This window comes from Parasteatoda tepidariorum, chromosome 3, assembly GCF_043381705.1.
Source record: "Parasteatoda tepidariorum isolate YZ-2023 chromosome 3, CAS_Ptep_4.0, whole genome shotgun sequence".
Taxonomy (NCBI): Eukaryota; Metazoa; Arthropoda; class Arachnida; order Araneae; family Theridiidae; genus Parasteatoda; species Parasteatoda tepidariorum.
The window spans coordinates 17213431-17226673 of record NC_092206.1 but is presented as its reverse complement, the minus strand read 5'-3'; the positions used below and the strand labels follow the sequence as shown (position 1 = coordinate 17226673).

The 13243-nt window shown below is 27.8% G+C and overlaps 1 protein-coding gene across 4 annotated transcripts in view; it reads left to right on the top strand.

Annotated features, from left to right (window-relative positions):
• Positions 1–13243, top strand: part of LOC107455419 (tyrosine-protein kinase RYK) — a 52053-nt gene that overhangs the window by 21466 nt on the left and 17344 nt on the right. For 3 of the 4 annotated variants that reach the window (XM_043047166.2, XM_043047117.2, XM_043047070.2), the window contains exons 2-4: positions 5414–5541; positions 8435–8534; positions 10731–10868. In XM_043047166.2, the coding sequence (XP_042903100.1) occupies positions 5482–5541; positions 8435–8534; positions 10731–10868 (298 nt within the window). In that variant the 5' untranslated portion in view covers positions 5414–5481. Of the gene's footprint in view, positions 1–2412; positions 2831–5413; positions 5542–8434; positions 8535–10730; positions 10869–13243 lie in introns of those variants that run through there. The other variant, XM_043047029.2, reaches the window with a different exon arrangement.

The following is a 13243-nucleotide window of genomic DNA, read 5'->3' as shown; positions in this document are numbered from 1 at the left end:
AAAATTATCCCTGAACTTGAAATAACTCTTCCGCTGAACACTTTCAAGTGATAACGCAAGAATTCAACAGAAAACTTTAAAATAATTTCTCTTGTTACGAAATATTTACGAATATGTTGAATTTCAAAAGGAGTTTCAGTTATCTTACATTTTCCTGCTGCAGCGATTTTCCTTATATGTTATTCTTCTAAAATCGCCAAATCATTTCATTTCGAGTTGCAGTTGAATCACTTATCTGCACTACCGATTCCTCTTTTACTGTCTCTTGAGTTTGTTTACGCATCAACAAACTTTTTCCTCGTTATCATGACATCCTCAGTTTATTCAGTTTCCTTCAAGTTTCTCTACAAAAATCTAATTTTCATATCATTTTTTTCACACTCAAACTACTTTTTTCTCAACTCAGAATGAAATTCTTTTCCAGAGTTGGTTGTTCGCGTTCGTAATTTGCTCGTATAAGGAATACAAATGGTTTGTTCAACACAAAATTTAAGCAAATGAATTCTGTCAGTCAGTGCATCTAGAAATTTTAAAAATATGTTGAGTTTAATAGCTGAACAACTTTAGACTCAATATATGCTGCGTTATTGTGAAGTTAAAATACGTAGTTTTAGCTTAAAGAAAATAAGAAAATGAATCAGAATTTGCAATTTTTGACTGAAATAAAATTGGTAAAAACTTTATCAATGAGTAATAAAACTTAGATATTTTGAATCTTTAATGTTAATTTCTTTGAACCTTATTGTTAGGTTATATAGGTACAAACATGTTGTTGTTTTTTTTTTAAAGAAGGGGGGGAAGCGTGATAATGAGAACAATTTTATAAATTTGGCAAAAATGGTTGCTTCACCGTTTTGGACACATCTAATAAAAAAAAAAATTCTTATAATTTGATTCTATATCTTGTTCCTGAATGCTACATTAGCTGATAAAAAAATACTGTCTTTTAATAATATGTTTTTTTGAAAATAAACAGTTGATTTTGCTTAAATTTACCCCATAATATGAAACCTGCAGGGATAAGTCAAAAGATTAGTTATTTTATTTATCTTTTAAAAGGCATGCAACATTAAGGAAACTAATTTCAAGCTAAAGAAAAGCGTTTTTGATAAATATTCTTAGCAATGTTATTCATTGATTTCAGGTCTCGTAAATTCAATTAATCAATTTTGTTTAGTCACCAGTATCATCTGTCATCATTAATTGAATTTATTTACATATTATATACGTGTGTGAATTATATATCACGCTGGTCAAATAATTTTAAGGCAAATTTATTAAACCAAAAATGTAAAAAATCACGAAAAAAATTATGATTAACCTTTGTAATACTCTTTTTCTTACATATTTTCAAACTGATACACTGATTTATTGCATCCCTGATGCCTTTTTTTCTCTTTATTCACTCGCTGTATCAAAATTTTTTCATAAAAAAATATTAAATGACGATAACTGAAGTTCATTTCTACTTTCCCTTGGCTAATATACAGGGTGATATATATGGCGTTATATCAGGTGATCTGGGTGACCAAGGAATTGGACCTCCTCGCCCAATCCATCTTCCTGTCTCATCAGTCGTCGGTCTCATCAGTCGTATACTTAGACATGTTGGAAAACTTCGTATTTCCACAACTAGAAGAGCTTCAGCCACATGTCTTTTTGCAACAAGATGGTGCACCACCTTATTAGGGTATCATCGTTCGTAGTTCTTTGAATGACGAGGAGGTCCAATTCCTTGGCCACCCAGATCACCTGATATAACGCAGCTGGACTTTTTTCTTTGGGGATTTATAAAGGACAATGTTTACAGAATCGTGTCGAACATTGATGACCTAAAAGCCAGAATTACGACCGCAATAGCTTCTGTGGATGCCGACATGCTTGCCGCTACCTGGCGTGAAATTGACTAGCGACTTGATATTCTCCGTGCGACGAAGGGGGCACACGCGGAAGTTCATTAACAAGGGTCATGAAACTTTTCGAATCTATCTAACCGTTTATGCTGTTAATTTTAATCTATCTTTATTATTTTATGAGTTATTAAACATCAAAATGGGTCCGGGACTTTATAAACACCCTGAATATTAACCTTATAAAAATTTGATAAGAAATTTTTCGAAAAGTTAAGGATCGATATATAAACGCATCACATTTTTAAACTTTACACTAACTTATATTATATATATATATATATATAAAGAAGTACGTGACAGATGAAGTTTGATTTTTTGTTATATGAAAACGATTTAATGGTTTCACATGGTTACGAACAATTATTCTAATTTTTTGGGTGTTTTCCAATTAAATTTTCTAGAACTGTTTCAGGGAGACAAAAATATACTTCCGTTTGTGGCGCTGAACTAAGTGCCTGTCTATGGCTACCGCTTACCTTGTAACCTAGCAACCAATTTCATAAAAGGCTGTGTCACCGTCTGGGGTGGTTTCCCTGTCGGTTCCTCATTTAAGCATGAGCGGGAAATTTAGTTTCGCCATGGACGAGTCGTTGAGTTTAGTTCGATATAAATTTCTAAATTATTTATAAACTTATTTTTAAGTGGTTTTTTATCGTAGTAGGAGATCAATATATTTAACCTAAGTGATTGACATCGAAAATGGATAATAATTAAAATGAAATGATACCAGAGGAATTCATTTTGATTACCAAAATGAATTTATGATAATCTGCAAAACTTTCTCCCTGATTGAAATTTTTTTTAAAAAATGGGATTGAGATGCGTAGAACACACATTGTTCGTTTTGTTATGCTCTGGATGTGTTACCGCATGGTTTAATTTATTTGTCAGTAGAACGGAAGGAAAAAGAATTCTAGGTAAGTTTTTGGGCATGGTTTAAGATTTACTTAAAATATAAATACTAAAATATTTTACTGTAATATTTATCGACCCTAAAATTATCTATCTATTAACGCCTGACTTTTTCTTGAAATCTCTATTAAAAAAATTATGTTTAAACAGAGAAGTGAATATTTTTTATGCTACGACCTCCTTAAAATAAGTTCCAACAGCATTATTTATGTAGTATTAAGATTTTGGTGAGATTTAAGATTTTTATATCAGCTCATAAGTTGTAGTTAAGACAATAGAACATTGTCAAAATAAATGTTAATGGTTAACCACAAAATTTTTTATCTTTATGAAAGAAAAATTAGGAAATGTCCTCATTTGATGATGCTGTGCAATAATGGGTTAAAAGAGTTGCTGTTACCTTTACTGTGCTTTAATTGCTTAGAGTGGTGGTTGAAAAACAGAGTAAAAGCATTATAGTGTGCAGAATAGTTTTTGAAAATTTTCAGTAGTGCTTGTATCTTATGATCATCACCGCATTATAAAAAGTTATTTACATACATGCTTGAATTATTTTTTCTGGCGTGGCAATCAAAGCCATTTTAAATCAGATTTTAAAAAGTAGACAATCAAATATTGTGAATTTTTTATACCAACTGGTAAAAATTCTTCCTGAAAAGGCATGGAAGTTGGCAACTATCATTATATGGTTTACGACTATCAATGATCAATTCCGTAGTCTTGCATTTCTGATTACAGAACTACGTAACAAGGTGAATCCCGAATCAAACGTTGATACAAACTAGCGGTCAGGTACGGCATTCTTTTAATGGAAATAACTCGTATTTGCGCTACTTTGACAGCAACAAAAAATCTCTAATCCATAAACCGTCTATGACTGAGAATATTTTCTCAATTGCACTTGATTGATGCATAAATCGCATTTATCAGTCATCGGTTTGTATTCGAACCTAGGTCACTTCATTGAGCTCCTTACAGCCTGAGCCACCGTGACTCTCTGTCAATTGATTTTATTATATTTTATAACCATCGTTGAACAGCTGACCCAATTTTTTGGGTTTATGACTGCTAATCTTCAAGTTCGTAGCCTTGTTATTTTGAATTCAATCCAGAAGACAAGAGAATTCCCAGATCAAGTATTGGGCGAAATTTGCCTTTCATGGAGGACTTTTAGGTGGAACTAACCCTCATTTGCGTTACATGGAACGGAAAAACACGAAAACTCCTGCGGTTAGCCTGACGGCAAGTGGACACTAACCCAAGATCGGTCTATCACTGAGGATATTTTGCGTCAGCACTGTGGTTGGTTCACGCCAGATGCGGAATTCGTATCGACCAGCCATTGTTGGGATTCGTACCCGGTTCACCTCATTGGAAGGCAAACGCTTTATCCCCTGAGCCATCATGGCACTCTGTCAAGTGATTTGATTTTATTTTATAACCGTCGTTGAACAGCCGACCCAATTTCATGGGTTTACGACTACTAATGTTCAACTCCGTAGCCTTGTAANTCATTCACTACACGAGGAGTTTTCGGCAGGCAGGGATCGAACCCACGACCTCTTGGAGATGGGCCCAGCGCCCTACCGACCAGGCTATCCCGCCCCCTCTGTCAAGTGATTGAAATAATTTCGAAACGAATGACATTAACTTTTCATACTTTACTAGGTGTGTTTATAGTGCGAGCGACAGTGTAAATTTTTTACAGCTGAATATCTATTTTTTGCAAGTAGTAAAAAAAACCTCTTGTTTTACAAATAAATATAACTTCTTTCTTAAATAAAAGTTAAAAAAGTATAATTCTGAAAAAATATAAATTCCGTTCTTAAATAAATTCTGGTGTTGGAGTTTTATAGGTTTTCAGAGCGGTTGGTGATGTATTTTTTCCCTATAAATTAAACAGTTAACAATTCGAAAACTAACTATCAAAATTCCTTTCACCGAATTACTCTCTGTACTTTTTTCAGCACACCATGATATTTTCAAGTTTCTAAACCTCATAATTTTAGAGCAGCAAAATAAAATGTAACGTTATATTAGACCTTCAAAACTGTGGCATACTGGCTTTTTTTTAAAGGAAATTCGAAGACATAGATAATTGTTACATTTTTATATGATGCATAATTAAAAAAAACTTTGAATACTAAATTAATTATACAATTTTCACTATAATATATAAACACTGGAATGCAATTTAGTTACTTCTTAAAACGTGTATGCATTCTTTTAGTTTCTCTTTTTTAAATTTATTATTCAATAAATAAAAAAATTCACAATTCTGCTAAACCCAAACAATTCTGCTATTCCTAAAGTTTTTAAAAATTAAAAAAATTTTTTTTTTTTTAAATTTTGATAATGTTAAAACAATTCTATTTAAATCCTTTGTTTTTAACAATTTTAACAATTTTTCAATTAACTTAACAATTATTAATTTTTTTCAATTATTTTAACAATTCCATTTATTTTGTATAAAAATATTCATCTTTTAATATTGTAACAATAATTGTATATACTAAAATTTATATATTCACTTTATATATTTAATATAAAATTTTTATACTACTTATTAATTAATATTCTTTATGTAGGATTGAATGCTGAGTTGCGTTATGTAGACAATGGAACAGTTAATGATTATGCCCTTGGATTTTCAATAATGGTTCCGGAACACGTATGGGAATTATTTTTCACCTGGAATAGCTTAAAGCCCACACCAGTAAGATTTGACATGACTCAAAATAATTAATTAATAATAAAGAAATTTTGTTCTATTTCTATTGCAGATGAAATGTGCTCCATAATTGACTTAAACGGTCCTCAAATCCTATGAAGTCCATTTAGTTTAGGTCTCAAAAAGTAAGACAAGACTAACTCATCTATATTTCTTGTTCAAAGGCCTAAGAGATAAAGACATCCATCTGTTAATGAATTTGATCATGGATAAATCTTCCGCTAGACTTCCGCAAAACTAATTTAGTGGAAGATATTTAACCTTCTGCAAAAGTTCATCTTCACCAAAGAGAAATATTTCTAATTATGTTATTTATTAAATAAATTTCTTTCGAGCTTTTGTTCAAAAGAATCTTATGGAGCTCTGTGCTTCAGCTTAAGTCTATTAGCTCGAGTGTCTTAAAATTAAGTGTAAAGAAATTCATAAACTAAATCATAATGAAATGGAATAGGAGAAAAAATATTCATCTTCCAGAAAAATGAATTCAAATCAATTTCAGTGTGATTTAAGTATTCAAAAAAAGTGCTAATGTTAGATAATGTATTTATTCTTATCACGGTTTTTATAATTCAAAATTTTAATTATATTTAGTTTTAAAATCGTTGATGTCTGATTATTTTATTTTAATGAATTTTAAAATTTATTTTGTTAAATTACTTTTAAATTAAATTTCAATTTCAATTTTTTTATTAATTTTTTTATTTTATTAAATTTTGTATTTATTTGTTATGTATTATGTTATGTGTTTTGTATTATATGCTTATTAAATTTTAATTTTAAAATTTTTTTTATTTTATTGAATTCAAACTTTTAAATTTATTATTTAAATTATGTTTAAATTGAATCTTAATTTTATTTTTTTTATTATTTATTTTATTATATTTTAATTTAAAACTTATTTCCTTTAATTTATTAAATTTTAATTTTAAAATTTATTTTATTAAATTATTTTTAAATTAAATTTCAATTTAAAATTTTTTCAAATTATTTATTTTATTTTATTAAATTTTAATTTCAAAATTTATTAAGCTGTTTTTAAATTAAATTTAAATTTCAAATTTTTTTTCAATTACTTATTTTATTTTTTTAAATTTTAATTTTGCGAAATGAAAATTGCAATTTTAATTACGATAGTTAATTTTGGCTAGAGACGACTGACACAGTTTTGCTTTGCGACGTAAGTTATTGAACTTAACTTAAGTTATTGAACTAAAACTTACACCTTCTATTTCATAAAATAAGCATTTTCATTTATATATGATCTTGCAAATGACATTTAATTCGTAAAGAAAGTATCTCGAAATAGCAAACAAGTTCAATTAGAGAGAGAAAAAATAAAAACATTAAATAACTTTTGATCTAATCATCGGATTTTCATATCAAATTGTTATTTTAATGATTTACTGAATTTAACAGTACACGTTAAATATTCAAATTATCTCAACATTTATGATAAACAATGAGACACAAAAAGGTCTTGCTATGAATAAGCAACTTCCAATTCCGAGGAAATTTGATTCTTGCACAATTCGTGCGTTTCGTGTGAATATCGCACGAAACTTCAGCGTGAACGAAATGACTAAAACTTAAAAATACTTTGAAAAGTTTTAACATTTTTCGTTTTTGAAAGTTTTTTTTCTTCTATTTACCACCACAAATGCACATCATGCCAAAAGTAATAGCCGATTATGAGGAATATATTCTAGTTGTAAACAATCTCTGGTAATTTCATAATTTCATCTGATGATAAAACTGGTCGTAAATCCGCGCTTTCACTTTCAGCAACAAAGCTATTAGTGGATCTATAATTTTTCTTCCTTTTAGGATATAGCTTTTAGATTAATATTAAGTTATAACTTAATATTTATTGAATAAACAGATAGTTCTATAGATACTAGACTGTAAGGAATTCAGCCGTTGCCTGCTATAACAGTAAATATAGTCAAACCCAGTTATAGTGAACATGGTTTATAGTGAACTGTCGGATATAGTGAACGAAATGTCCTTACTATGCACATATAATATTATTTTTTGTGGATATAGCGAACGAAAAGAAGGGAGGAAATTGGATATTATGAACTTTTTTCTGTCTTCAACTGATTTGTTTTCTTCATATTTTGGTAATTTTGAAATTTCCGCACAAAATACATACACCGATTTTTAAAACCATCTATTGAGTAAAATGTAGCCATAAGCATTTTTTCTTGTTTGCTTCTTCTATCTCAGTTTCACATTCCTAAGTATAGGCGATCCCTAAATTTTTTGTACGCAAGACGAAGAGTAATAAAAATAAAAGGTAACACATATTTTTTTTGTTACTACATATTAATTTTTAATCGTTTTTGTATTTTTTTATTGGTCATTTATTTAAATAATGTGTAGTAAAAGGGAGCATTTCGGAAATTTTTTTTAAATTGTTTGCAGTAGGGATATAGTGAACTCCCGGTTATAGTGAACAGATATTTCGGTCCCTTTGAAGTTTCACTATAGCAGGGTTTGACTGTATTTTATTTGCATACCTTGTATTATATTTGCTTTTGCAAAATAATTTGCTTCTTAAATTTTTTTTAAGTGTTTCCACCATTAAATTTTAGATTTTCAACAAAAATTATCATTGAAAGTTGATTGAATATATATCTTATAAGAGAATTTCAAGCAAAAAATTACAACTTAACATCAAATAGATTCATTATTATTAAGCAGAGTGCAGTGATGACGGCCATACTAACACACATATGTAAATTAAAACGGACAATAACAAGATTAATTTAAAATTAATGCACTTTGTAAGCACTTTCACTAGAGTGTATATAGTGTTTGTAGAAGAACATGAAATTATCTTTCCTAAAGTTGATGACACTATAATTTTTTTTTTTAGATTCCCTACACCATAGATATAGGTGTGAGCAACTATGAGGCAATGATGAGACCACAACTAAATATCACTCGAAAAGGATTCGTGCCTATGCATTTAGGAAGTAAATCTGTCTTTTTACTTTCTTAGCAATTGAGTTATTTTTTGAAGCAATACGCTAATTTATGTATTTTATCTTCTTACTGTTATAATTTCGCTTAATATGTATTTGTTGAAACCTTATTGGAAATGAAGTCAAATAAATATAAACATACTTGGGAACAAACAATTTATTTAACCAGTGAATCTCTTCGTATAAAATTGTTTTGCAATTATTTCTTCGTATAGAATCTCACAATTGGTATTCCTTTGGTTAATTTTTTTTCAAGCACAAATAATATATTCTATACAATTGTTATTTTTCAAACCAAAGTGATCCTCTATTTCGTTCCATTAGCAAAATATTCTTGGATAAAGCTACAATAATTATATATTTTTAAACCAAAATGTTTAGCGGTTTTGTGGGAAATATTTGTGTTTTAGAAGAAGTAAACAATGATGAATAAGAAGCAATTACGAGAGTTGGCGAGAGGATCGAATCCTTCTTGTTTATAGAACTAATAAGAATGTACAGAAATATTTAAAAACATATCTCACACTTATATTTCAAATGGCTTCCTAACAATATTTGTTTTTATTTTTTCAATCAGAGTTTAACTGTACACATTTAAAAACCATGAAAAAAAGTTGAAATTTAATATGTAAATCTTATTACAATGCATTAATCATCGACCTCATTTAAAAAATTTATGAGCATTTATTTTATTCAAAAATACAAATCAAAATAATTATTTGTAAGATTTAAATCTGTAAGTTTTAAATATCTCCTTAATGAAAATAATTTTCATCATTATTAGCTCATGGTTATCTGTATTAGTGTATAATTGCTTGTAACAATTGCACAATTTTTTATTATTTAGTGAAATAACTTAAAGTTATGTACATATTTCTTGCATTATTCCTATCAATTCATGTTTTCAATTGGAAATTTCTGTTAGTAAAATTACTATAGTTTTTACCAGAGCGATGCATTTTAAAGACACAAAATATCTTAATATTACTGCATATTAATAACTAATATGCAGTATACATGAGGGTAGTATGCTGTATTGTATACTGATACTGTTTATTAATGCTGCGCAATAATATACAGTATACATACGAAAATGAATACAATTTCATATAATTCCATCACTTTTTCAGAACATTTTGAAATTTGCAATAAAATTTTTAATGCTCTTTATTTTTGATTTTAAAACAATAGATGTAAGTAGGTTGCAAAAAGTAATTTAAGGGTTTCATTTTTCTTGAGTGATACTATTACGAGCTAAAATTATTATTCAGCTATAAAATTTCCTTTTAATAACAATAATTACCTGGATAACGGTAAAATAAAATTTAAAAAAAAAGCTGATTTCGAGTAATGTAACAAAATTTAGTTGGTCGTTAAATGTAATTTTAAATTACAATAAAAATGAAACAAAAAGAAAATTCACTTATAACCGATAAACTGTGTATATAAATTGATGACTTTTAATAAAATTCACTTAGAGAAATAATACAATTACCCGAAAACAAAGTAGTGTACATTTATAAAAAGAATAATTGACCGTACTTTTAGCTTGAAAATGTCTTTGGATGCATGAACTTTCACAATTTTAATTTGCTCAATTAGTTCTTAAGATAGGGTACAAAACTCATAAAATAAAGTTTAAAAAAAAGAACGAAAGGATACAAAACGTATGACGGAATTTTTTGAAACTGTATTTTCGAAATTTAAAAAAAAGAAGAGAAGAGAATCCGTTAACGGATTTTCGATTTTAAAAGCTTGTTAGCTCATCTTCATGTATCTCTTTATTATATTTCTACCCGGTCAAAAATTAAGCACTTTTTAATGGGAAAATGTGACGTTTCTCAATTCTCAGGCATGTTTTTTGCTGTTTGCTATATTTTCGATAGCTGGTATTTCTAAAATCACGAAGATGTCATTTAAGATCTCCTATTAATTTAATTAACCCAAATTTATACTTTAATTAATCTAATTAAGCTCAATTCCAAGTAATATAAGTAACTTATAAATAATACAAATAATACTAATTTGCTGAAAAAGGCTACTAAAGAATTTAGATTGTATATCAGCGCTTGATATATCAGAAATTATTGAGGGTTTATTTTTGCGTACATTTTCTGTATATTATATTATTGTACTGATTTTTTCTCAGTATATTCTACACATAATAAGTACCATTTTCTGTTTTAGCATTCCGATTGTTGCTGCGATGTACTGGAAAGGTCGATGCAGAAGTAGGAATATTTATGAGAATGAATTTTTCGATGCCACCTCCTTTTCCTGAATCTATTTACTTCACACTGAAAAGGAAGAAGATATGCCACATCAGTAATTTGACTTCACCTATATTATTATAGAAATATTTAATAACTAACTAATAATAACTGTTAAAGATAAATTCACTTTGTTACGATATACATATACTTATAACAGAAAATTTTTTCATAAAAATTACTATTTATATATATATTTTTTAAATTTATTTAATTTCTTATGAAATCAATTTTAACTATAGATATAAAACCAATAATTACGACTTTTTTGCCAATTTTATATCCTATGAGAGCACATAAAATCGACAGATATATGAAAATTTGCGATATTGTATGATTTATATATATTTAAAACAGTTATGTCAAAAATGGTTACACATTCGAGTTTACTTTTCAATAACTAAGCAATAAAAATAATTTTTAAATTTGTTGAATCACTGTTGACGAAGACGGACAGAAAGGCATCAAAACCAGTTTGAATGCTGGATGAAGCCTAAAGATCTTTCCGATAGCTGCTTTTTACCTCCTCTCTACTTCTCCCTGTAATCAAAATAGTCTTGATGTTTTTAATCTTGCTTTTTTGTTAATAAATACATATAACCTAAAACATTGGTTTTGATATCGCATTTCTCATTTCTTCTCTCAAATATTAATTTGGCTCCTTTATTGTTTCTTTTTTGATGACATCTTTTACAAGAATTGTAAAAATATGAATCTTCTTGAGATCTGAGCCTTAAATAAAGGCAGAAAACTGATTTTTACTTAGGAATATGTGGTTTAAAGGACAGTAAACTGATTTTTACTTAGGAATATGTGGTTTAAAAGACAGTAAACTGATAAAGTCTATTATATATTTTTTTTAAAAATTAAATTAATAGAACTAATTAATTAATTTTTAATTTAATTGAATTAAATAATATTTTATTACATTTTACATAAAATTCTTATATTTTAATTTCCACATTTTTAGCGTATTGTAGAATGTTTTTATAGTGTATTTCTTCATATTTTAGTCATGAAACAAAATTTACTATGGACTGCTCAATACTACTTACTGTTTTAATTTACTGTGCAATAAGATATACATATGATATAAAGCGATTATAAAAATTACGATTATAAAATTTACCTACCTTTCTTTTCTTTTCTGTGATTTTTTTTTTTTGTCGACCGAAAATGCTAAATTCAGTCATATTTTTACATAGACATTCGCCTTGTAAACTCATTAAAGAGAAAAATTTTTTAAATATTATTGAAATGATAAAAGTGTACTAAATACACCCCAATATACTGGACGATGAGAGATTAAAAGTAATAAATTGACAAATAAATAAAAAAAAGTCTTGAGATCTGTTCGAATTTTAAAACTAAAGTAGCTCGTATTCTTTGACCCAGAGAAATAAAAGAGACATTTTATAAAAATAAAAATAAAAATAAAAAATATATCCTAAAATGAAAGACGCAAAATATTTGTATAAAAAAGTTGCTTATTTCATATGACTTTTCGAAAATGAACAGTGATAGGTAAAAGGAGAAATTGTCTACTATACTTAATTATAAATTTTCATTTCTTTTGTTTTCGCCATTTATTGCGGTTTTACAATAAGGTTTACTTATTAATCATAGCTTTCGGTTGCTTTATAGAACCGTTTTGCTAAAATAATCCTAATATAACTTAAAATGGGCATACTTTTTAATGATATTTTTAAGTTTAAACATAACAAGGTTATAGGACTTAAAAAAATAGGACTGTGAAAATATACGACTGTTGATAAAATTAAAATAAATATTGAATGAATGTAATAATGCACAGCAAATGCTTTCCAAAGAAATTTAAATTAGAAATAAAAATCACTGAAGCAAGCAAATTAACATTTCAAACTATTGTAACTAGTATAACGTTTTGTAAACTATTTTACGACTTAGCATAAGGCAGCTATTCTAAATTTCCATAACTTGTCACATTAATCACGTGAATAACCATTTTTCATTATATAATGCCATTTGTTCCTACCGAAGTAAAGAGTTTAAAATATTTTCAACTTAATGTCCGGTAATCTGATAATTTTTAAAAATCTGACTTTTTAAAATGAGTTTTAAGTAAAAAAAAATTTCGAATGGATTGGTCTTTTGGTGTTTGTCATCTTTCATGCTCTTCTGACTGCTGTTAACAGTTAGACCACCGAAACGCTTTTAAAAAAAAATTTATTTGAAGTATTTGGTATTTTTAATTTTCACCATTTTTCTTTTACGTGGAAAGTTTAATGTTTTATAAAGCATTAAATATTTCTTATTTGCTACGTAAATAGAAAATAATTTCTTCAACTGCTGTTTTTGGGCCAGGGAGTCATTAAGGTTGAGGATCAGCTGTTAAACTTTTTAACAGTTTAGTATTTTCAATTTAAATGAAGATTAGAAGAAATGAAGTGT